Source organism: Loxodonta africana, chromosome 3, assembly GCF_030014295.1.
Source record: "Loxodonta africana isolate mLoxAfr1 chromosome 3, mLoxAfr1.hap2, whole genome shotgun sequence".
NCBI lineage: Eukaryota > Metazoa > Chordata > Mammalia > Proboscidea > Elephantidae > Loxodonta > Loxodonta africana.
In genome coordinates, this window is record NC_087344.1 from 193,207,785 (window position 1) to 193,233,119 (window position 25,335).

Genomic DNA, 25,335 nt, shown 5'->3' on the forward strand with positions numbered 1-25,335 from the left:
AATCATTTACACCACACAGAGAGATTCTAAAATAGGGAACAAATGCCTTGGATAAAATATACATTTTTTATATATGTGTGTGTGTGTGTGTATATAGATATACATATATATCCCACCACCACATATCTGTCAGTTTGTTGTACTGTGGTAGCTTGCATGTTGTTGTGATGCTGGAAGCCATACCACCAGTATTCAAATACTAGTAGGGTCACCCATGGTGGACAAGTTTCAGCTGAGCTTGTAGACTAAGACTGACTAGGAAGAAGGGCTTGGCAGTCTACTTCTGAAAATCTTTAGCCCGTGAAAACCTTATGTATAGCAGCAGAACACTATTTGATATAGTGCCAGAAGATGAGCCCTTCGGATTGTAAGGTACTCAAAATACAGCTGGGAAAGAGCTGCCTCCTCAAAGTAGAGTCGACCTTAATGATGTGGATGGAGTCAAGCTTTTGGGACCTTTGTTTGTTGATGTCGAATGACTCAAAATGAGAAGAGATAGCTGCAAACATTCATTAATAATCAGGACCTGGAATGTGCGAAGTATGAATCTAGGAAAGTTGGTAGTTGTCAAAAATGAAATGGAACACATGAACGTTGATATCCTAGGCTTTAGTGAGCTGAAATGGACTCGTATTGCCATTTTGAATCAGACAATAATGTGGTCTACTATGCGGGGAATGACAACTTGAACAGGAATGGCATTGCATTCATTGTCAAAAAGAACATTTCAAGATCTATCTTAAAGTACAACAGTGTCAGTGATAGGACAATATCCATACGCCTACAAAGAAGACCAATTAATACAATTATTATTCAAATTTACGCATCAACCACTAAGGCCAAAGATGAAGAAATTTAAGATTTTTTACCAGAGTCTGAAGTCTGAAATTGATCAAACGTGCAATCAGGATGCATTGATAATTACTGGAGATTGGAATGTGAAAGTTGGAAACAAGAAGGATTGGTCGTTGGAAAATATGGCCTTGCTGATAGTAATGATGCCAGAGGTCACATGATAGAATTTTGCAAGATCAATGCCTTTTTCATTGCAAATACCTTTTTTCACCAACATAAACGGTAACTATACACGTAGACCTCGCCAGGTGGAATACACAGGAATCAAATCAACTACATCCATGGAAGGAGATGATGGAAAAGCTCAATATCATCAGTCAGAATAAGGCCAGGGGCCAACTGTGGAACAGACCGCCAATTGCTCATATGCAAGTTCAAGTTGAAACTGAGGAAAATTAGAACAAATCAACAATAGCCAAAGTTCGACCTTGATATCCCACCTGAATTTAGAGACTAACTCAAGAGTAGATTTGATGCGTTGAACACTAATGACTGAAGACCAGACAAGTTGTGGAATGACATCAAGGATACCAAACATGAAGAAAGCAAGAGGTCATTAAAAAGACAGGAAAGAAAGAAAAGATCAAAAAGGATGTCAGAAGAGACTCTGAAACTTGCTCTTGAACGTCGAGTTAGCTAAAGTGAAAGGAAGAAATGATGAAGTAAAAGAGCTGAACAGAAGATTTCAAAGGGTGGCTCGAGAAGACAAAGTCAAGTATTTTGATGACACGTGCAAAGAGCTGGAGGTGGGAAACCAAAAGGGCAGAAGACGTTCTGAATTTCTCAATCTGAAAGAACTGAAGAAAAAATTCAGGCCTTGACTTGCAATAGTGAAGGATTCTACGGGGAAAATATTAAATAACTCAGGAAGCATCAAAAGAATGTGGAAGGAATATACAAGGTCAATATACCAAACAGAACTGGTTGACACATTCAACCATTTCAGGAGGTACCATATGAGCAGGAACCAATAGTACTGAAGAAAGAAGTCCGAGCTGCACTGAAGGCATTGGTGAAAAACAAGGCTCCAGGAATTGATGGAATACCAACTGAGATGTTTCAACAAACAGATGCAGTGCTGGAAGTACTCACTCATCTACTGCCAAGAAATTTGAAAGACAGCTACCTGGTCAACATACTGGAAGAGATCTATATTTATGCCTATTCCCAAGAAAGGCAATCCCACCAAATGTGGAAATTATAGAACAATATCATTAATATCACACACAAGTACAATTTTGCTGAAGATCATTCAAAAGTGCCTGCAGCACTACATGGACTGGAAACTGAAGAAATTCAAGCCAGATTCAGAAGAGTATGTGGAACCAGGGATATCATCGCTGATGTCGGATGGATGCTGGTTGAAAGCAGAGAATACCAGAAAGATGTTTGCCTATGTTTTATTGGCTTTGCAAAGGCATTTGACTACTGTGTGGATTATAACAAATTATGGATAACATTGCAAAAAATGGGAATTCCATGAGGAACCTTTACATAGATCGAGAGGCAGTCGTTGAAACAGACTGAAGGGATACTACATGGTTTAAAGTCAGGAAAGTTGTGCATCAGGGTTTTATCCTTTTACCATATGTATTCAATCTGTTTGCTGAGCAAATAATCTAAGAAATTGGGCTATATGAAGAAGAGTGGGGCAGCAGGATTGGAAGAAGATTCATTAACAACCTGCGTTATGCAGATGAAACAACCTTGCTTGCTGAAAGTGAAGAGGACTTGAAGCACTTACTCATGAAGATCAAAGACCACAGCCTTCAGTATGGATTACACCTCAGCATAAAGAAAACAAAAATCCTCACAGCTGGACCAATAAGCAACATCATGATAAATGGGGAAAAGATTGAAGTTGTCAAGGATTTCATTTTACTTGGATCCACAATCAATACCCATGGAAGCAGCAGTCATGAAATCAGAAGACACATTGCACTGGGCTAATTGGCTGCAAAAGACCTCTTTAATGTGTTGGAAAGCAAAGATGTCACCTTGAAGAGTAAGGTGTGCCTGACCCGAGCCATGGTATTTTCAATCATCTCATATACAAGCGAAAGCTGGGCAATGAATAAGGAAGACTGAAGAAGAATTGACACCTTTGAATTGTGGTGTTGGCAAAGAATGTTGAACATACCATGGACCGCCAAAAGAATGAACAAATGTGTCCTGGAGGAAGTACAACCAGAATGCTCCTTAGAAGCAAGGATGGCGAGACTGCATTTTACATACTTAGGACATATTGTCAGGAGGGATCAGTCCCTGGAGAAGGATATCATATTTGGTAGAGGGTCAGCAGAAAAGAGGAAGATCCTCAAGGATATGGATTGACACAGTGCATGCAACAATGGGTTCAAGCATAACAACAATTGTGAGCATGGTGCAGGACCGGGCAGCATTTAGTTCTGTGGTACATAGGGTCACTATGTGTTGGAACCAACTCGACGGCACCTAACAACAACACCACGTATATGTATTGGAAAACCTGGTGCCGTAGTGGTTAAATGCTATGGTTGCTAACCAAAAGGCTGGCAGTTCAAATCTATCAGGTGTTCCTTGGAAACTCTATGGGGCAGTTCTAGTCTGTCCTATAGGGTTGCTATAAGTTGGAATTGACCCGCTGTCAAGGGGTTTGGTTTTTGTTTTTTATACACTTATGTATAAAATTTATAGATTCATTTATATATTATATCTATAAACATATATGATATACATATACACATGTTTTTGTGAATAGTCTCCTGAAGATTATTTCATAACTAAATACTAGAGCCACTGATTACTTCCCTGAATCACTCCTCAACACAGATTCATGAGACTGTCCAAACTATGGGACATTTCCCAGTTTTTCTTGGAGAGCCCTGGTTCATGCCGGTTGTCCCTGTGTAATTACTAATAGTGCCCCATTCTTTTACAGAATTCCCTAAACTTGTATAGTGAATTAAGTGATCACGCTCACTATAGCCAAAGAAAGGCTCTGTTGTGTCCCAGGTTACCTTGATGACATCAGATAGGTGGTTCCAGATCCTTTCTAGTGTCTTCACTGTAAACCAGGTATAAGGGCTAGAGGGGACATTTAAGGCCTTAATCTGCTTGTCTAGCTCCAGCAAATGGTTGAAGTCAGCTTGAGTCTCTACCAACGAGGCCAAGAAGGCCTCGTGGTCCTTCTTCAGCTGCCGAATCTCATTCAGGGAGTTGCAGTGCACTGGCTCAGACAGGTCCTCCTCAGCATTCTCACACCAGTTGTTGAAAGCTGAAGCTTTGTTTGCAAATTCCATGAACAGCTCTTCTGTCTGCAGAGAGAAAAGGAGATACTGCCATCTTTCCTGGCAAAGCCCCTTAGTGGAAGAGAAGACTGAAAATAAAAATAATGACCATCATCAAATATTTGCAGGGCCAGTGCTCCAAGAGGGCAGAAGTAAGACCAATGGGGGGCTGTGTGATCAAATGGGCAGACATGTGAGTCAGAGGTACACACCCTGGTCTTGGCATTTTTTCATTGTGGAAAGTTGGTTAAGCTTTCCATCATTTACAAATGAGGAGGTTAAATGACTTGTAAGATGATTTCAGCTCTAAGATTCCAAGCATGGTGAGGGTCATTTTCAATTATAAGATTTCATGATTCCTTATTCTTACAGATTTTAGTCTGTGTTCCTACCTGGAACATGTTATTATTATGTTGTTAGGTGCCATTAGCACTTCCAACTCAGCAACCCCATGTACAACAGAACGAAACACTGCCTAATCCTGCACCATCCTCAAAATATTGCTATGTTTGAGTTCATTGTTGCAGCCACTGTGTCAATCCATCTCATTGAGAGTCTTCCACTTTTTCGATGACCCTCCACTTTAGCAAGCATCATGTTCTTCTCCAGGGACTGGTCCCTCCTGATAACATGTCCAAAGTATGGAATTTATTTCATCAATGGGTTTGGAAACATGGGTAATGAGCCCTGGTGGTACCAAAATCATTAAAAACTCATAGTTGTCCAGTCAGTTCAGACTCATAATGACACTACAGGACAAACTAGAACTGCCCCATAGGGTTTCCAAAGCTGTAAATATTTACAGAAGTTGACCGTCACATCTTTCTCCCATGGAGCTGCTGGTGGGTTTGAATCATTGACCTTTTGGTTAGCATCTGAGCTCTTAACTACTGCACTACAGTCCTTCCGTCCATAAGGACTACAGCCTTGAAAACCCTATGGGTTTGCTATTAGTTAGAATAGACTCAATGACAATGTGTTTGGTTTGGTTTTAAACATGGGGGTTCACGAGGAGAAAATTGACCTGAATGGAGGGGGGATTGCAAAGGTACTATGCTATCATTTCTCACCCTGTACTCATTTTAGCAGCCAATATGGAAAATGACGGAATACTGACAAAAGTAATATGACCTCCACCTAGGAAGGACATGAGAACCTAAAAGGTACTTCATGGTATTTTCATAATTTTAGGTATTAGGTGAATATTTTACAATTATTTTATAATAAAAATATAATTTAAAAAACCCTTCAGTTTGAAAATTAAGCAAAATAGAATAAAATGAGAACTATCTTTCTATGAAGCATTACGTATGTGTATAAAGTTGTGCATTTAATTGATTTAATTTTTTCATTTAAGATTTATTTCCATAGGTCCTATGTCTTTTGATAAAGTAGAAATTAAGTAAGGGTCTAGACTCACTTTGAGTTTTATTTATGTGTTTGTTTCCTAATTCCCCTTTCTACCCTGTGCTGAATTGTTGCCAGGTTTTTTTTCTTTTTTTGTTCTAGGAGTGCTCAATAATTTCACTGTTCATCTTGATTTCCTTTACTTATTGGTATTATTTATGATCAATACCTAATGCTTTAGCTGTCACCTCTAGAGAGAACGTTTAATCACATATACCTGTACAGATCTTAGTGGTTTAGACTGCATTTTAGATCCATTGTGTTTTTTAATTGTAATAACCCAGATAAGGCAGGCAGGGATGGTAATATCATCCTCATTTCTTAAACGAGGAAATAAAGTTTCATAGGTGTTAAGTGACATATACATACTCCCTCAGCTAGGACAGGTCAACACAAGATGAGCACGCAAATTTTCTGAATACTTATCCAATGTACCTTTTACTTGAGTTAGAGAAAAGTACAGAGACAACCATGACTCCTGCCTGCCAGTTTGAGTTCTACCATACACAGTGGTTCTCCATCCTCTTGTTCCACCCACCTCTTCCACTACATGCACTTGGCTTCCAACTCCAGTCAGCTGGAGAATTGGTCAATCGATCAAAACAAAAACAATAACAAAAATTTCCCCAAATGAACTACTTCTTGCTCACCAAGAATGTCTTCCTAATCCCTCTCACTACACTCAAATCTCTATAGATTATCCAACCAGTGCTGTTGGTTTCTTATTCTGGATTCCATAGCTAATATACAATTAACAGAGGCCTGATCATTTTCTTTTTTACCTCCCGTAGGGGCAACTGCTTCTTTTGTAGCTTCTTTCTATGGGCTGCAGCAGCTTCCAGCAGCTGTTCCCAGTGCTTCAGCAGGGCAGCATGGCGCTCCTCAATGGCTTTGGTCTGGTTGTGCTGAGCTGCCACCAGCTGGTTCTTCAGGTCAGTAATCTCTGACAGCCTCTCTTGCTGGAAGCTCTGAAGACTAGCATCCAGGGTGTCCTGAGAAAGACCCACAAAGAGGTTATGAATGGGGAAACAGTGCAGGTTTAAAGGTATCATTCACACCTGGGTTCCACCAATTTTTGGTCACGGACAAGTTAAGGGTTAAGCAAGGGTTAGGGCTGTAAGCAAGAAAATGAAAATATGACTTAGTGGTTTAAGTGAAGGTTTGGGGTTGGAATTACATTTGAGTTCCAGGTGGATGTATGTATTATGTGCACATTTGAGGCTAGATGTAAATATAATGCTAAGGAAAGATTGGATCATGATATGATATTCCAAAACTTTCCAATCAAAACTAAAGACTTCCTACAGCACATATTCTCTCTAAAACTCTCTTATATTACTTATTACATTTTGTTTTCTGATTAGTTGTAGCACACTTCAGGGACCTCAGAAATATATAAACTAACAAAAGCTCTCCTGTGGGTGCCAGGCATATAAAAGAATTTTCTGCTGAAATGTTGGTGTCAAAATTACAAAATTCAGGGAGTTTCACTTACTGCTTTAACAGAGTAGCTTGTATTAGACCAATTATCCCTTTGAGGACAACTATAAAAAATGGGATATAAGTACAAAAGTTAGATGTTTGAAAGGGAACAGAGGGGAAAGGGGATAGGAAAGGAGATAGGAGAAGATAGGAAAGGAGAGAGGCAAGAGGTGAGAGAAGAAATTTAACAATATCAGGAATGAAAAAGGAGAACATATTACAGATTCTAAAAACAATATTAAAAAATCACAAAATTCAGAAATAATCCTGGAAGACTGAGCTGTGTGTCATGTGGGTCTTAGGTTTCACTGGCATCTCTCAACAAGGCAGCCCTGTACTCACCTGCTTTGTCAGGAGAGCATGGAAGGCAGCGAGGTCTTCACCATTGCCATTGGTCTTCAGGCTTGTTTCCTTCTCAGCTAAAAGGCAAAAACAATCCATAACTGGAGAAATATATTTGGTCTGTATCAGCCCTGGTAACGAGAAAAGGAATGTTGACGATAGACAGTCTCATGACTATCAAAGTGGGTGCTTCACTGGAATCTGGGAGTAGTGGAGACCAGTGGGTTGTTTTCCTAGGTTTATGTAGGATAAAACTGAGAAACAGAGCTAAGGCCAAGAGAATAGAGTATTTCATAGAACAAAGGGAAATTGTAGATTATCCATAAATTATAGTTGAATAAAACACACAGTTTATTTCCTAGAATGATTTTCTCTGGCCCTACCTTTCTACATATCACACATGAAATCATCAATTTTCAAAAAATGCATCCTCTGCAATCATCAGCATGTTTCTTTCTGTGTGTGTGTTTGTATATGTGTGTGTGTTTATATACGTATGTGTGTGCTTGTAAACGTGATTGTAATAGCATGTAGAAAGGATTGGGGTGATGGATGCTGGAAGCACCCCTTTTCCCCAGGTAAAAGAAAAAGCCCTCAGAAACCATTCTACAAATGGGATTTATCGGCATTTCTCAAACACAGGACCCCACACGTCATACCTATCCAGGACTCTACCACATCAGCCTTCCAGTTAAATTGCTGAAAGGCATAATCATTCTCCAATTGCAACTTCCAATCAGCTATTGCCTTGGCCAGAATCGGGGTCTTTTCATTCAGAGCCTGGATCTTGCCAGAAATCTTCTCCTTGTGCTGACTTTCTTCCTGAAATACCAAAGTTGTGGGGAGAAGGAGAGAGGCAGATATACTGATGAGCATCCAGGACTAGAAATTTGGATTTCTTTAGTATCGTTACAAAATGTAATCCCAAATACACAATTACTCTCCTCTTTGTCTAGTATAATTAGTCTAGTGTCTGTCTATGTCTCAGATGGTTATTTCTTTTCCAGCAACTTAAAAGTCTTCTCATGTCTGTTATATAATTATGACTTTCTTCATTGATGTAGGCTTCAAGACCATATGGAGTCATCTCTATGTAGCGCTTAGATCAATGAGGCTTTGTAAAACCAAACATTTAAACAGAAGAATGAATTTCAAATTACAAAGAGGTTTACACAGAAATTTCTTCAGATTCCTACAGTACTCTGTGGCCAAAGCCAGTGATAGGTTTTTATAAACACCACATTTCTCATACCAGTAAGAGTGTTAAAAGAATTTAAGGAAAATTGAAAGCAGGAAAGAAAAGAATTTCTAGAAGAAAAGCAACTGAACAGGCAACTATTTGCTGAGGGGCGGGGAAAAAAAGGCAGCACAAGAAAGATTAATAAAGTTGGGCCAATCCCATTTGAAAACAGAGTTAGACCTGGAATCTCTGGATTGTCTCACCTTACTTAGAATGTCTTCTCCTTGAGCACATACTTCTTGCACTCGGGTCTCATGGACACCAAAGTCAAATTCCAAAGCCTCATGCTTCTTTAGCAAATTCTGTGTAAATAAGTCAGTGAGAATGAAAATATCCAAGGCTAGAAAATCTATCCCACCCATGTTCTGGTTGGCTTTGCTGTCATTCACCAGGACTAATTGATCTAAACTGGAAGACTAGGTGAGTGTCCATTTCCTGCTGCATGTTGCTGTTGCTGTGTGCCGTCAAGTTGATTCTGAGTCATGGTAACCTGGACAAAGTAGAACTGCTTCATAGGGTTTCCTTGAATGTAATCTTTACAGAAGCAGATTACCTCATCTTCCTCCCATGGTGCTGCTGATAGGTTCAAAGAGCTGATGTTTCAGTTAGCAAATGAGTGCTTAACCACTGCAGCACCAGTGGTCCTTATTCCTGCATAGCTCTACTAAATGCATCCTAAAATTCTTCACTTGTCAAAGAGAACAATTTTACCAAAATGAGCCAAAAGAATACAAGGGAAACTGTTGCTAACTCACCATGTGACCTTATGCCTTTCTGGATTTTGGCACTACAGTGTTGATTGAGATGATATATAAGGATACTTCCATACTGAAATTTGTGAAGGTCTATGAACATTTTATCTATTGGGAAAATATTCAGTATTAAGAATATCGTATAGTAAGAATTGGCCTTAAAAACACTGAGCTCTATTTCCATATCACTCCAAATCTGCTGTTTCTGGTGGCTCTATGGAGCTATGATTCTTATTTGGCTGGAAAAATGGAGAGAGGAGTGAGGATGAGGTATGAAGAGCAGTACTCTTCCATATTCACTAGTATCCTCTTAAGATATATCTGTAACATTCCTCAGCACCACCACCACCACAACCACTAACACTGCTGCCTTTTATAACTGCCTCTTTTTTTCTAGTTATATATTCCATTAATTTTTTTTTCCTGTACCACATAAGCATCAGGAGCCCTAGTGGTGCAGTGATGAAGAGCTATGGCTGCTAACCAAAATATCGGCAGTTTGAAGCCACCAGCCACTCCTTGGAAACCCTATGGTGGCAGTTCTACTCTGTCCTATAGAGTTGCTATGAGTTGGAATTGACTTGATGGCAATGGGTTACATATAACTCCAGCCTAAAGGAAAAAAAAAAAACCAGAATCCATATAACTAATATATCTCTTATAAATCACTTTTGATAATAAACACATTTTTGATATATCATATTCTTAGGCATGAAAATAAAGTGGTTACTCCTTTTAATACAAGATTGCCTACATTATATTTTATGACTGCATTATATTTCATCTTTATGCAAAACTATAAATGGAGACTGGACAGATGATCTCATTTGGAAGATTGAGATACTTGGTTTAATCATATTTTTATGTATGTATAATGCATGAAATGTAGTCTCTTTAACATCTTCACCTCTGTTTCCAATTTTTTTCCAGAACTTCTTCTCCTTGAGCACCTTAGACAGTTCAGGTACTGCACATCTAATATACAGTTCCATTAAATAAAATATAGTCTTCTCTGTTTAAATATATTCCTAAATAGCCTCCATGGTGCCATATTAAGGGTAAAAAAGTTTGAAAGAGCGCTAAAGGCTTATAATATGTCTATTGTGGTTCTAATAGTTATAAGCAATTTATCAGGAACATTGTTTCTCTTCACATAGGAAAAGGAGAAGATAGGGTAAATTGAAAGAAAATCCTCATTTGCACATTTGGTGAACATCACTTCTTTCTGTTATCAGGCAATCTATGTGGACCAAGAACCTGAAAAAGCAGAAGGTCATTTACTTTTTTATGAAAGATGACAAAGAAGGATTAGGTGAATAGATATTTTAGTTAACTAACAAGGATTAAAAAAAAAAAAAAGCAGCACTAGTGGCACAGTGGTTAAGAGCCCAGGCTGCTAACCAAAAGGCTGGCAGTTCCACTCCTTGGAAACCCTGTGGGGCAGTTCTACTCTGTCCCTATAGGGTTGTTATGAGTCGGAATTGGCTCGATGAAAATGAGAAGTTTTTTAATAAGGATTATTATTAATAAAGCTTCATAATTTTTTTTAGCATTTACATGCTGGACATTAAGACTTTTCTTTAAAAGTAAACCTTTGAATGTAAATCGTCTAAATATACAAATTAAACCATGGAGGTTGGCAGAGTGGATTTAAAAATTTGACCCAATTTTATGTGCTGTCTACAAAAAACTCAGTTCAAATATAACAACATGGACAGGTGCAAAAGCAATTCAGTGGAGGAAAGACAGCCTTATCAACAAATGGTACTGAAGCAATTGGACATGCATAGGCAAAAATATCAACTTGGTCTAATGAGTATTGTATACATCTTACACAAAAAGTAATCCAAAGATGGATCATGGACTAAGTATAAAATATACAGGTAAAATTTTTTGGGAAAAGACATAGGGGAACATCATAATCGAGCATTAGGCAAAGAGTTTTGAGATGATACAAAATTAAAACCCATGTAAAGAACTGCTAAATCTCAGCAGTTAAAAAACAAAAACCCCAAGCAATCCAGTCATAAAATTAGCAAAAGACATGAAGAGCTATTTCACTAAAGAGGATATACAGATGGCAAATAAGCACATGAAAGGATGTTAAACATCATTAGCCATTAGGGAAATGCAAATTAAAACCATAATGGAATATCACTGAACACTTACTTAAGAACGGTTAAAATAAAAATGACAATACCAAATGCTGATAAGGATGTGAAGACACTGAATCACTCATACATTGTTGGTGACAGGGTAAAATTGTATAGTCGACTAGGAAAAGAGTTTGGCAGTTTTTTTTTTTTTTTTTTTAGTAAAATGAAACATGCAATTACAATGCATTCCAGTTGGACTCCTTGGCATTTATCACAGAGAAATGGCAACTTATATTCACAGGGGAATCTGTCCATGGACTTTTGTATTAGCTTTCTTTACAGGTAAAAACTGGAAACAACCCAGATATCTCTTAATGGTTGAATGCTTAAATAAACTGTGGTGCGTCCATACCATGAAATACTACTCAGCAACAAAAATAAAGGAAGAAGTGTCACATGCAACAACTTGAATGAATCTCCAGAGAGTTATGCTGAGTGAAAAAGCCAGTCCCAAAAAGTTATATACTGTATAATTTCATCTTATATAACCTTCTTAAAATGACGAAATTCTAGAAATGGAGAACAGAATAGTGGTTACCAGGAGTTAAGGAGGGTATGGGGACAGAAGGGAGGTCAGTGTGGCTATAAAAGAGCAGCATGGGGGATGATTGTGGAGATGGAAATGTCATGTGTCTTGATTGTATCAATGGCAATATCCTGGTTGTGATATTGTACTATAGTAATTGTTTGATGGTACCATTGGTAGAAATTGAGTAAAGGGAACACTGGATCCCTCTGTATTATTTCTTACAGCTATATGTGAATCTACATTCTCAAAAGGCTTATTTATTTATTTTTTTAAATAAAAGCCTTTTGAGTGTTCAGTATAAAACCTTAAAACACATGACCATGAATGGGGCCAAGATGTTGGCTTAGTTAGACACGCCATGCTGTTCCTCTATAGCAAAGACCCATGAAACCACGTGAAACAGATGTAGTTGACAATCCTGGAATCCTGAACATCAAATGGTAGGATAAAGAATAGAAGCAAACACTGACTGGAGGAAGAAATTGAAAGAATGCAGTGCATGAGGAATGATACTGAGCAGAGGTGCTCTACCAGCTGTTCCAGTTCAGCATGACCATTTTGAGACAAAACCAGTGGCAACCCTGGGAGAGGAGTACAGGAAGGCAACTTCACGATATTCCCAATTAATGAAAGAGAAACTATGTAGACACACCCAGAGGGAACCAAGGTGAGTGGAACATGATCTGGATATATATCCAGCAAAATTGTCTCTCAATAAAAAAAAAAACTTTTTCTCTCAATATGACGGTAAAATTAAGGCATTTCCAGATAAACACAAATTAAGGAAATTTGTAAAAACCAGACCAAACTTACAAGAAATATTGAAAGGAATTGTTTGGACAGAGAACCAACAACATCAGACAACAACCTGAGATTAAGACACATGACAGCATCAGTCAGATAACAACTCAGATATTCTCAAAAATATAGCTAAAAGACTAAAAACAGGGTGCCAGAGACATCAATCTGTAAATGACAACAACTTCAAAACAACAAGGGGGAATGGATGGTGTAGTTATAAAACTTCCATATGGAAAGGAAGTCAAGGCAATATAAAGAAATAAAAGACTTTTAAATTAGGAAGAGAAGGTAAATTTCAGGGTAACCACAAAGAAAATTAATAAACCTACTTATCAAAAGAAAAAATCATGAAGACTTGGTAAACACAAAATCAACAACAATGAAGACAAACAAAAAGAAAATCCATGAACAAAAATACTCAGCACAGAAAATTAAGAACAAAGAAACAAGACAAAAAAGGCATAACAAAATGACAACAGTAAATTCATACCTATCAATAATCACACTGAATGTAAGTAGTTTAAATGCATAAGTCAGCATAAGTCAAGAGACAGAAAGTGGCAGAATGGATTAAAAGAAAAAGACTCATCACTATGTTATCTGCAAGAGACACACCTTAGACACAAAGATATAAATAAGCTAAAAATCAAAGGATGGAAAAAATATATCTAGTAAACAGTAACCAAAAAAGGGTAAGAATGGCAATAATAATCTTAAATAAAATGGACATTAAGGCAAAAGACAAGGTAGGGTATTATACAATGATTAAAGGATCAATTCACCAAGAGGACATAACGGTAATAAAAATTTACACATGCAATGAAAGAACTCCAAAATACATAAAACTAACGCTAACAGCATTGAAAAGAAAAATAGACAGTTCCACAACAAGAGTAGGAGACTTACACATCACTTTAGGTGAAGGAGAGAACAACTAGAAAGAAACTCAACAAAGACACAGAAGATCTAAATAACACCATTAACCAACTTGATCTCATAAACATATACAGAACACTCCACCCAACAGAGGCACAATACATATTCTTTTTCAATACACATGGATCATTCTCCAGAACAGACCATATTTTAGGCCACAAAGCAAGCCTCAATAAATTAAATAACACTGAAATAATACAAAGCATCTTCACACTATAACAATAGAAATAAATAACAGGCAGAACAAAGAAAAAAAATACATGGCAACTGAATAACATCTTGCTAAAAAAAACACTGGGTAATAGGATAAATTAAAAATAAAATAAAAAATTCCTAGAATCAAATGAGAATGAAAACACATCATACCAAAATGATGAGACATAGCAAAAGCTGTACTCAGAGGAGAATTTATAGCAGTAAATTAATACATCGAAAAAGAAGGGGCAAAATCAATACCTTAACCCTGAAACTCAAACAGATAGAAAAAGAGCAGGAAAAGAAGTTCACAGTCATCAGAAGAAAGAAAATAATAAAGCTATAAGCAGAAATAAATGAAACAAATCAGAAAAGTAACAGAAAGAATCAATAAGACTAGAAGCTGGATCTTTGCAAGGATTGATAAAATTGACAAAGCAGTGGCCAAATTGATAAAGGAAAGCAATGAGAAGATGTAAATAACCAAAATAAGAAATGAGATGGTTGATATTACACCAGAACCAACTGAGATAAAAAGGATCATAACAGAATATTATGAAAAATTATACTCTAACATATTTGAAATCCTAGAAGAAATGGATAAATTTCTAGAAACATACTACCTACCTAAACAAACAAACTGAGGCAGAAAATTTGAACAAACCAATAACAAAAGAAGAAATTGAGGAGGTCATAAAAAATCCCCCCCCCAAAAAAAAAAGAAAAAAAAAAGCCTTGGCTTAGATGGCTTCATTGCAGAATTCTACCAAACATTCAGAGAAGAGTTGACACCAATCCTACTCAAATTATTCCAGAATGTAGAAAAAGAAGGAACACTGGAATTCATTTTATGAAGCCAGCACAGCCCTGATACCAAAGCCAGGAAAAGACACAACAGAAAAAAAAAAAAAAGAAAGAAAAGTACAAACCGATATCTTTCATGAATACAGATGTAAAAACTCTCAAAAAAAATTCTAGCCAACAGAATTCAGCATCTTATAAAAAAATTAATAATACATCATGTTCAAGTGGGATTCATACCAGGTATGCAAGAATGGTTCAACATTAGAAAATCAATCAGTGTAATCCAACACATAAAGAAGAATCTCATGATCAACTCAATCAATGCAGAAAAGGTATTTGATAAAACACAACACTCTTTCCTAAATAAAAACTTCCAGCAAGATAGGAATGGAAGGGAAATTCCTCAACATAATTAAGGGCTTATATATAAAACCAACAGCCAAAATTATTCTCAACGGAGAGAGACTGAAGGCATTCCCCTTGAGCACAGGAACCAGACATGGATTATCACTATTACCACTCTTATTCAGTATTGTATTGGAGGTCCTAGACAGAGCAATAAGGCAAGAAGGGGAAATAAAGGACATCCAGTTTGGTAAGGAAGAAGTAAAACTATCCCTATTCACAGATGATATGATCCTATACATAGAAAATCCCAGAGATTCCACAAGAAAGCTACTGGAACTAATAGAAGTGTTCACCAAAGAGGCAGGGTACAAGATCGACATACAAAAATCAGTTGAATTCCTCTACACTAACAAAGAGAAGTACAAAAAGGAAGTCTGGAAAACAATACTATTTATGATAACCCCATCCCCCAATAAAATACGTAGTAATAAATCTAACTACGGACATAAAAGACTTGTACAAAGAAAACTACAAAACACTACTTAAAAAAAAACAAAGACCTACATAAATGGAAAAACATACCAGGCTCATAGATAAGAAGACTTAACATTGTGAAAATGTCAATACTACCCAAATCAATCTACAGGTATAATGCAGCCCTGATCTAAATTCCAACAACATTCTTTAACAAGATGGAAAAACTAATCACCAACTTTATATGGAAAGGAAAGAGGCTCCAGATAAGTAAAACATTACCGAAGAAGAACAGGTAGAAGGCCTCACATGTCCCAATTTCAGAACCTATGATACAGCCATGGTACCCAAAAGAGCCTGGTACTGGTACAATGGCAGACACATAGACCAATGGAACAGGACTGAGAATCCAGAAATAAATCTATCCATCTATGGGCGGCCAGATGAATGTCCAAGAGCCCTGGTGGTGAAGTGGTTAAGAGCTGAGGCTGCTAACCAAAAGATCAGCAGTTTCAATCCACCAGACACTCCTTAGAAACCCTATGGAGCCGTTCTACTCTGTTCTATGGGGTTGCTATGAGTCAGAATTGACTCAACACCACACATCAACAACAACATGGGCAGCTAATCTTTGACAAAGTGTCGAAGTCCATTAGATGGAAGAGATAGTCTCTTTAATAAATAATGCTGGCAAAACTGGATATCTTCTTTCAGAAAAATGAAACAGGATCCATACCTCACACCACACACACACACACACACACACACACACACACACACACACAAACTCAAAATGGATCAGAGACCTAAATGTAAAACCTAAAACTATAAAGTTCATGGAAGAAAACATACGGACAAACCAAGGGGCCCTAAGTTATTGTATAAGTAGGCTATCAAACATAACTAAAAATTCACAAACAAGACAATATAAATTAGATAACTGGGACTTCCTAAAAATTATATAGTTATGCTCATCAAAAGACTTCACTAAAACAGTACAAAGAGAACCTATGGACTGGGAAAAAAATTTTGGCAATGATATATCTGACAAGGGTCTTATCCTTCAAATTTATAGAAAACTTCAACACCTCAACAACAAAAAGCAAATAATCCAATTAAAAAATGGGCCACATACATGAACAGACACTTCACCAAAGAAGACATTCAGACTGCCAGCAAACACATAAAAAGATGCTCTTGGTCATTAGCCATATAGAAAGATGCAAATCAAATGTACAATGAGATACCATCTCACCCCAGCAATAATGGCACTGATCAGAAAAGAAGAAAAACAAAGAACAGAGAACAACAAATGCTGGTGAGGCTCTGGGGAGATTGGAACTGTTATATACTGCTGGTGGAACTGCAAAATAATACAACCACTATTGAAAATGGTATAGCACTTCCTTAAAAAGCTAGAAATAGAAATACATATGGTCCAGCAATCTCACTCCTAGGTATACATCCTAGAGAAGAGCTGTGACACAAATAGACATATAGCTGTGACACAAAAAGTCATTGCAGCATTATTTGCAATTGCAAGAAGAAGGAAACAACCTAAGTGGCTATCAACAGATGAATGGATAACCAAAATGTGGTACATACATACAGTGGAATACTACAAAAAAATAAAGAACAATGATGAATCTGCAAAATGTCTTACAACATTGATGAATCCGGAGGACATTATGTGGAGTGAAATAAGTCAATCACAAAAGGTCAAATACTGTAGGAGATCACTATTATAAAAAGTCAAGAGTAGGTTTATACACAGAGAAAAGCATTCTTTGATGGTTACCAGGGATGGGAGAGGGAGGGAATGAGAATTGCTAACCAGATAGTACACAAGTCTTAATTATGGTGAAGGGAAAAGCAATACAGAATATAGGGAAAGCCAGCACAACATGACCAAGGCAAAGGAAGACACTGAGAGGTACCCAAGAATCAAGGGCAGTATGTAAATTCTGTAACATATACAAACCTGCAACAACCATAATAACAAACATTTTGTGAGTAGATACATAGGTAAATATGCTAAATAGGTGAGGGAAGTCGTAAAGGAGTACACCTGCGTACATACATGAGTATGGTTGTGGATATTTCTACATATAAGTCTGTAAATGCTGCATGTAAACTCAAATATATAATAGAGCACATAGGAGGCACAGTTATAGAAACTACTTAGACAAAGGGACTGAAGTACTGGACTTGAAGGCTAAGGACCTTAGTCTTGGGTGTCATCTAAGTCAACTGGCAACACACAGTGCATAAAGAAAACGTTCTACATCTTAGTCTGGTGAATAGCATCTGCGGTCTTAAACGTCTGTGAATGGCCATCTTAGAAGCAACTATTGGTCTCTTCCTGCCTGGAGCAAAGGAGAATGAAGAAAACTGAAGACTCAAGGAAGCAATTAGTCCAAATGACTGCTAATGGCCCACATAAACCACAGCCTCATCTAATTTGAGACCAGTAGAACTAGATGGTGCCTGGCTACCACTACTGACCAACCTTACCAGGACCACAACAGAAGGTCCCAGTTAGAATGGGTAAAAAAATGTAGAAAAAAAATCAAATTAGAAAAAAAAGAAAAAAGGACCAGACTTATTAGTCCGAAAGAGACTGGAGGAGCCCCCAAGACTATCGTCCTAGACAACCTTCTAACTTGAAATTGAAGACTCTCCCATAGGCCACCTTTCAGCCAAATAATACAGGGGCCCATACACAAAAAAAAAAAAAAACATGAAGAATGTGCTCCTTAAAACTATCAACTGTATGAGACCAAAAGGGCAACATTAGCCCAAATCCAAGGAAGGGAAGGCAGGAAGGGACAAGGAAACTGGACGAATGGAAATGCGGAAACCAGAAAGGAAATGGGGAGAGTGCTGACACATTGCAGGGACTGCAACCAATGTCACGGAACACTTCGTGTGTGAATTACTGATTAAAAACTAATTTGCTATGTAAACTTTCACCTAATGCCCAATAAAATGTTTTTTTTTTTTTAAAGCATGAATACATGCAGCCATGTTCACATGCCTTAAAAGATGTTTGTAACTAGAAGGAGTTGGTAGGTTGAGTTTTATGCTATAAAGGTTTCAAGCTTTCTTTTGATAGTCTAATAGCCCTTTCTTATATGTCATGAAACAATCTTTACAAAGAAAACCCCCAAGTTTTCTGGTTATTAGGTATAGTTCTCACGGTCCCTAGAGCAAGAGTGTTTTGCAATCACTCTCAAAATCTGTCAAAATCCATATTAACCAAATATCACAGAGAACTTGTCCATTTCTTTGTTGGGAAACACAATCTTGCATTTAAAAAGGTATCTCTAAATGCCGGACTGTATCCAGAAGGTCCTTCCCCTAAAATTATATTTTCTAGAAGCCATAGCTAATGGCCATTCATAGATTTTTTCCAAATTACTGTTAACATCAGGATTGGAGGAAACTTTAGAAAATCTAGGCTTTTCTGGGTGCTGCAAATGGTTAACACACTTGGCTGTGGGTTCAAAACCACCCAAAGGTGCCTCAGAAAAAAGTCCTGTCAACCTTCTTCTGAAAAATTATGCATTGAAAGTCTTATGGATCACAGTTCTATTATGACACACATGGGGCTACCATGGGTTGGAGTCAACTCTATGACAATTGATAAAAATGATACTTGTTATTAAATCTATCCCTATGAGGAAAGGCCTGCCCATCTTTAACCAAGATGACTTTGACTCATAGATCATAGGAATATGATTTGAGGCTTGCCTTCACACCTGGTTGGTTCCATGACCTTGGACAAGTCACTAACATCTTTTCATCTTGATTTTCCCATATTTGAAATTGGAAGAATAATTCATATTTCCCTCATCTCCTTCCCCACGATGAGAAAAGTTCGGACTTCTCAGGTGAGAACACTGACTGCTTAAGAAAAGGCCCAGATTAAAGAGAAGAAAATTGATCTATTCAGACTGTTGCTCACCTCAGTAGCAGCCAAAGTATCTCCAGAATCCCCTCGGGCAGCCATAGCTTGCTTTTCACTGATCCAAGCTTCTTCCTCCTCAGCATTCTCCATGAATTCCAAGTATTCCTTGGACTGTTCCAAACGAAGCCCTCTATAATGGGGTAGGAGTAGAGGTAAGACCCAATACAGAAAGGATAAGGAAAACTGGTAGCCAGTGAGAGTGTAGCAGGGCAACACAATCTCATCAAAACAGACTGGCTTATTGCAGAAGCCAGTCACAATGGAACTAGACCAGAGCCCAACCTGATATGTGCCTAGTGGCCATCTGTACTGATCTCCTGTGCAGCTGAGGAGACACCAGCCCAAGAAGCTCAGTTTCATAGCATTGTCTACTCTCTAGGAAGCTTTAAGGAAGCGCCTAGATTTCAGAGTTGAAGAATATCAGCAACTAAGCGGTGTCCCCCTCTGCTCTGATCACTGCATTCTTTATTATATCATGAAGGCACCACAAAGCTCCAGAAGCTCCTTCTTACTTCCCCAGGAAGAAATGTCTTCCCATTGCAAACAGACATGGAATAATAGGCAGAAATTGTTCAATCTTGGCTAAATGCTGCACACAATTAAAAACACAATTTTAAAACAGGAGATAACACAAAGTAAAACAGATAAGTGGCTAATAAACTGGTATGAAGAATAACATGTTATCAATGATAAAAGGCAGATAACTGCAAATAATGCAGGAGGAGAGGTGTATTCAAACACAGAGGTAGTGATCACTATTGGCTGGTGGAAATAGGTAAAAGCTTCATGGAAGACTTGGCATTTGAGCAAGGACTTAAAATATATAGAGGCACAGGTGACTGGGTAGAGGATCAATGCTAAGCAGACACTTAAGTATTCTTCTAACACCAACCCGATACCAGCAACCCAGGAAGAGCACTGAGCCTTTTATCCCTCACTCACCTAGCCTTGGCCAACTCTTTCAGTTGCTCCCAGTGTTGAACAAACTGAGCCAGCCGCTCCTGGATCTCTTCTCGTCCTACAGCAGCCTTGTCTCCCAGACTCTCTGCCATATCCAGCACATTCTGAAGAACATACCTCTTTCATGTTCTATCACCCCACAATCTCTCCCCATTTAGCCACAGTCCCCTGGCAAAATATCTATCCCTTCCTACTTTCCAGATCACTTACGAACTCCACGTGACTTGGGGTGGTCCTGAAAATCCTGGTAGAATGAAGAAGATCTATCATGCTAAACTTGTCCAGGATTTTTGGTAAATATCTCAGCACTTGCACTAGGCTGCCCTCTACAGAATGTTCTATGGGTTATTCAGGGTCATATGTTGACTCTGCTGCCAAGCCAGGTCGAGAATTACATTTTTCCCATATTGCTCAAGTACAACTTTCCCAGTCGTCCCAATCTGCATCTTAACTGTCAAGATCTGGCCCAGGAGTATTACAAGTGTTTTCTGCCAAGTAAGACCATTGGTGTACAGAATTCTTTTATTCATGGGAGATAAGATGTGGAGGAGAAAAGAACACTTGTAAACTCTATACCTATGTGACCTGCACAGGCTACCTTCACATCTTCTAGCCCCATCCTATTTATCCATAATAAGAAGGACTGGTACTAAGTGATCTCTGTCTATCCAGCTCAGATATTCTATGATTCCTACCTGGATGGCGGGCTCATGTGCCACCAGCTCTCCTTCTAAGCGTTTGTGTTTCTTCAGTAAGTTCTGAACGCCCTGCAAATCCCTCCCGTAGTCTTGGGAGCTCACTCTTATCAATTTCTCCCTGGAACCAAGGAAGAAAAAGGAAGCTGTCAGCCTAGAACAATTGTTTTCTAAGTGTGTGTGTATGTGTGGCTGGGACTCTGGGAGGGGTAAATTCTGCAACAACCCAGTGTCAATAAATAAAAATATAATTAGTGGCTATCAGCAAAACTTCTGACTTATTTCATTATGAGTTAAAATAACATGCTGATCTCTACCATATGCACACCATCCTAAATAATACATTTAAGTAAATATGGCAGGTTGATTTGATAAGAGTCATGGCAGTTGGGATGGTTCAGAGCATAAAAAGTGGAAATACTGTCATGAGGCACAGTCAGAAACTACGCAGAGAAGATTATCTTATGGTTTCTAAAATGGTTTAGGATTGTCCTACTTGCTGCCCTAAGAGTAAAGTTAACAGTCAGAGGGGAAAGCTCTATGTACTGTGCTTCCCTTAATTCATTGTCAGTAGCAAGAGTCAGCAGATTTGTAGGAGAGGAACATAATGAGGAAGGCTAAATAGGAAGTAAGAAAAATAATTTGATTTGCTAAGATATTCCCAATCATATTTTTTACAACAGAAATACAGTTAATAAGTAAACCAGGGCAGGTACTATGTAGTATTCTCTGTCCGGTGACCAGTTCAGAATCATATAAGATATATTTGATACAGACAGAATAATGACAAGGATCTCATCAACTAGGTGAGTGATGTAAATGCCCAGCTGTCTCCATGAGTATTACACAGTTTATGAACTATCTAGAACAAACATATATGGCCTTTTCATTTTGTTCCCAACATGTATGAGCAGTTCTCCAGTCACTGTATGACCATCTCTCTGTTTACCTGCATCCAGTGAGGAAATTTGAGAAAAACAAAATCAATGTTAACTTCAGGCTGAGACAAACATGATGAAGTAATACCAGCTGCATCCAATAATTGCATAGTTCATTCCAGCATTAAATAAATACATGTTTGGGGGATTATGTACTGTCTTGGATTATTCTCCCACCATGAGTTGGTGGTACATACTTTATCCAGGATTCCTCATCATCCAGGTTCTGGAAGAACTGGAACAAGGCATAGGTTTCTTTCAGGTTTTCATGGTGTGCAGCAGCCAAGTTCTGGACATTCAGGAAACGCTCATTGACACTATCCCTTTTCTGTATAATCTGGTCCTCATTGAAAGACACACTGGAGAGCAGTTCAGTAGCCAATTCATTCAGCTCCTTGAGCACTTCCTAAAAAACCCGAGTGTGCTCAGTGAACAGTACAGACACAGTAAGTAGACCCAAGACCTTTGACAGCCTCTAGTTCAGGTTCAAAGACTAAGTCAAATAGATTGCTTTTGAAGATAGTAAATACCATGTTGTATCCTGAGTTATCAGATTGGAGAAGGGGCAGAGCACAGAGCAGTATGGATAGCATTACTCTGTTACCCAAATTGCACATTTGGTCTTACATGCCTTGTTCTATCTCCTGATGTTTTCAGCTGTATTAGCCTTCTCTCCTCAACTAGAAAGTAAGATCTTGGTGAACAAGCACTCTGTCCCCGTATATGAATTTTTTCTCTCAACAGCAGTGAATTTGAGAGTCACAGATAGAAGGATTGATTGAAATATTCAAAAAGAACTACTCTATTGGCAAATTTTTTTGACTGGCCATACAACACACTCAGGAATTTTACAGCCTCTTTGGTATCTATTCCCATTCTAATCCTGTCACCTAGTGAAGTCACAGGGGACATCACCAAGTCCTGAAGCCATGTACCTAGAAAGCTTTTGACTTCCTGTCTTTCTGGTGTATCTGTATAATCTGTATAATCAAATAAAATTGGTGATATAAAAATTCTAACATGAAATTGGCACCTGGCAGCATGTCCTTCACTCCTCCCACCACCAATTTCTGGTGGAAATCAGGATGCAACTAAAATCCTTCATGAAATTTTCAGAGCGTATATATAGTTTTGAGTATACTTTACAACTTCATTTCATACATCTCCATCTGATTTCATTTTTCTATTAAATTCTGTAAAATAAACTTTTTTTTTCCAAAGACAAGGTCAAATAGCTTTAGAAGATAGTGAGTTTATATGCATGTACCAATTGAAAAAATAAACAGGATAACCATAGGATCCACCTTTTTATAGCTTAATGACGACTGGTTAATAGTGACTGTTAAAATGACTGAAACCCATGGATTTGACCTCGTTATAATGACTGCTGGCTGAGAATGCTAAGGTTAGTTTTGCGAGGCTGTGCTCTCAAATAGTCTCTTACAACAGAAGAGAGGAAAGTCAGAAGAACTTTCATTTTGGCCAGGGAGTGGAATTCCAGGACTACTGACCTCTTGAGCCAACATATCAGTTTCCAATAGCTGATGCTTCTTGAGCAGGTTGCCTGCTGTAGCCAAGTCCCTGGCCTGATCTTTCATGGCCAGCAGTGTGTCTGCCTGGTAATGGAAGAAATAAAACTGTTAGATAAAAACTGTTTTTAAGGAGAATATGATTAGTAACTATGTCCTCAAACTTTTCCCCAAAAAGGGTCAAAGAAAATCATTCAGGCATGCATTTGTTTACCTGACAAGTATTTATTAAATGCTTACTAGATGTCTGGCACTCTGTTTATTATTGGGGATAGTATAGTGAACAAATTTGATACCTTTCTTATGTAAAATCTCACGGATTTTACGCTTATGTTCATGCCACACCCCTGTTTTGGTGTTCACTTCAAAAGGCCATCATAAGGTACTGATTTCGTATAAAATTTTCCGTTTGAATTTCTAAAACAACATGCTCCAAGTAGTCCAAAGCCATTTGATCATTAAATATTTGGTAAATTATTGAATCAGTGGAATAAAAGACTTTCGACAAAGCCTATTTTCTAAATACTTAAGTATTAAAGCAAAGCTGGTGGTGAACAGCAACAGAAGACATGATTACATTTCTCAACCCCGGGAGAAGAGTAGTATGATGTAAGGCACATAGGCATTGGAGCCATACTTGATCAGAATTCCAGCTTTCCCACTTGGAATATTTGAGTTTGGGGACCAACTATCTAACTTTTCTGTAAGCATTCGTCTCCATATCAGTAAAATTTGGGCCTCTTATTAGGATTAAGTGAATTAACATATATGAAGTGCCTGGCACATAGTGATTGCTCAGAAATCAGTAGCTGCGTTCCAATGTAAAGAGTATTGATGTATTTTAAAAGAGTTTTGGAGAATAATGCAGCAGATTCCCAAGTGACACTCCAGCAAAGACAAGAACAGAAGGACACCTGGGCCTAACCTCCTGTCTCCATCAAGGGACCAGCAGTGATGGTAAACTAGACAGAGCTGTGGAACCCTCAAAAACTCTTGCATATGTTATAATTATGAGATTAGTAGACTTTGGAGAGACATCTTAATAGAGTTGCGAATTGAGTTCAAGAGAGTATAAGATGGAATATATGAGAACCTAGGGGAAAACTGCTCTAATTTAAAACTGGAAGAAGAAAAGGAAAGAGTTGTCTAAATTTCTTGATACCCATCTGAAAAATGAAGTTGTGAGATAAGACCCAATAAGATTTTTTAGAATCAACCAGACCTGCATTTATAACCTGGCTCTACCATCCACTAGCTGTCATATTTAACATTTCTGAGTTTCAATGAAAGATTGCTCTGTGTCTCTGTTTGATAAATTGCTCGCAGTGGTGATGGTAGGGCTAGTATCATTAATATTATTAAAATCCCTTCCAGCTTAGACACCTTAAAATCAACAAACATCTTGATGGGATACTAGTGAGAGAAATTTAGAAGGACCTATACTTCCATTTTATTCCTCAGTATGGAATCAAAGTTTGGATCTGGGCAGAACAGAATTGGAGCTCACTTTTTCCTAAGGTGAAAACTCCACTTCCCATTTCAGCTGATTTGTCTTTTTCCTAACACAACTTCTCTTTCATTAAGCCTTTATACTGGATAGATGTTGTCCTGTCACATTCCACCTAGCAAAGGAGTCACCAACAATCTGAGGCT

The 25,335-nt window shown here is 38.0% G+C and overlaps 1 protein-coding gene across 1 annotated transcript in view; it reads right to left on the reverse strand.

Moving 5' to 3' along the window:
* SPTA1 (spectrin alpha, erythrocytic 1) overlaps window positions 1–25,335 on the reverse strand; it is a 107,545-nt gene that overhangs the window by 10,593 nt on the left and 71,617 nt on the right. The window contains exons 35-44 of the mRNA XM_064282773.1: window positions 23,665–23,769; window positions 22,351–22,559; window positions 21,216–21,336; window positions 20,503–20,624; window positions 19,558–19,690; window positions 8,799–8,897; window positions 8,015–8,177; window positions 7,356–7,432; window positions 6,314–6,523; window positions 3,855–4,151 (exon numbers count right to left, since the gene is read on the reverse strand). Coding sequence (XP_064138843.1) covers window positions 3,855–4,151; window positions 6,314–6,523; window positions 7,356–7,432; window positions 8,015–8,177; window positions 8,799–8,897; window positions 19,558–19,690; window positions 20,503–20,624; window positions 21,216–21,336; window positions 22,351–22,559; window positions 23,665–23,769 — 1,536 coding nt within the window. The remainder of the gene's footprint in view (window positions 1–3,854; window positions 4,152–6,313; window positions 6,524–7,355; window positions 7,433–8,014; window positions 8,178–8,798; window positions 8,898–19,557; window positions 19,691–20,502; window positions 20,625–21,215; window positions 21,337–22,350; window positions 22,560–23,664; window positions 23,770–25,335) is intronic.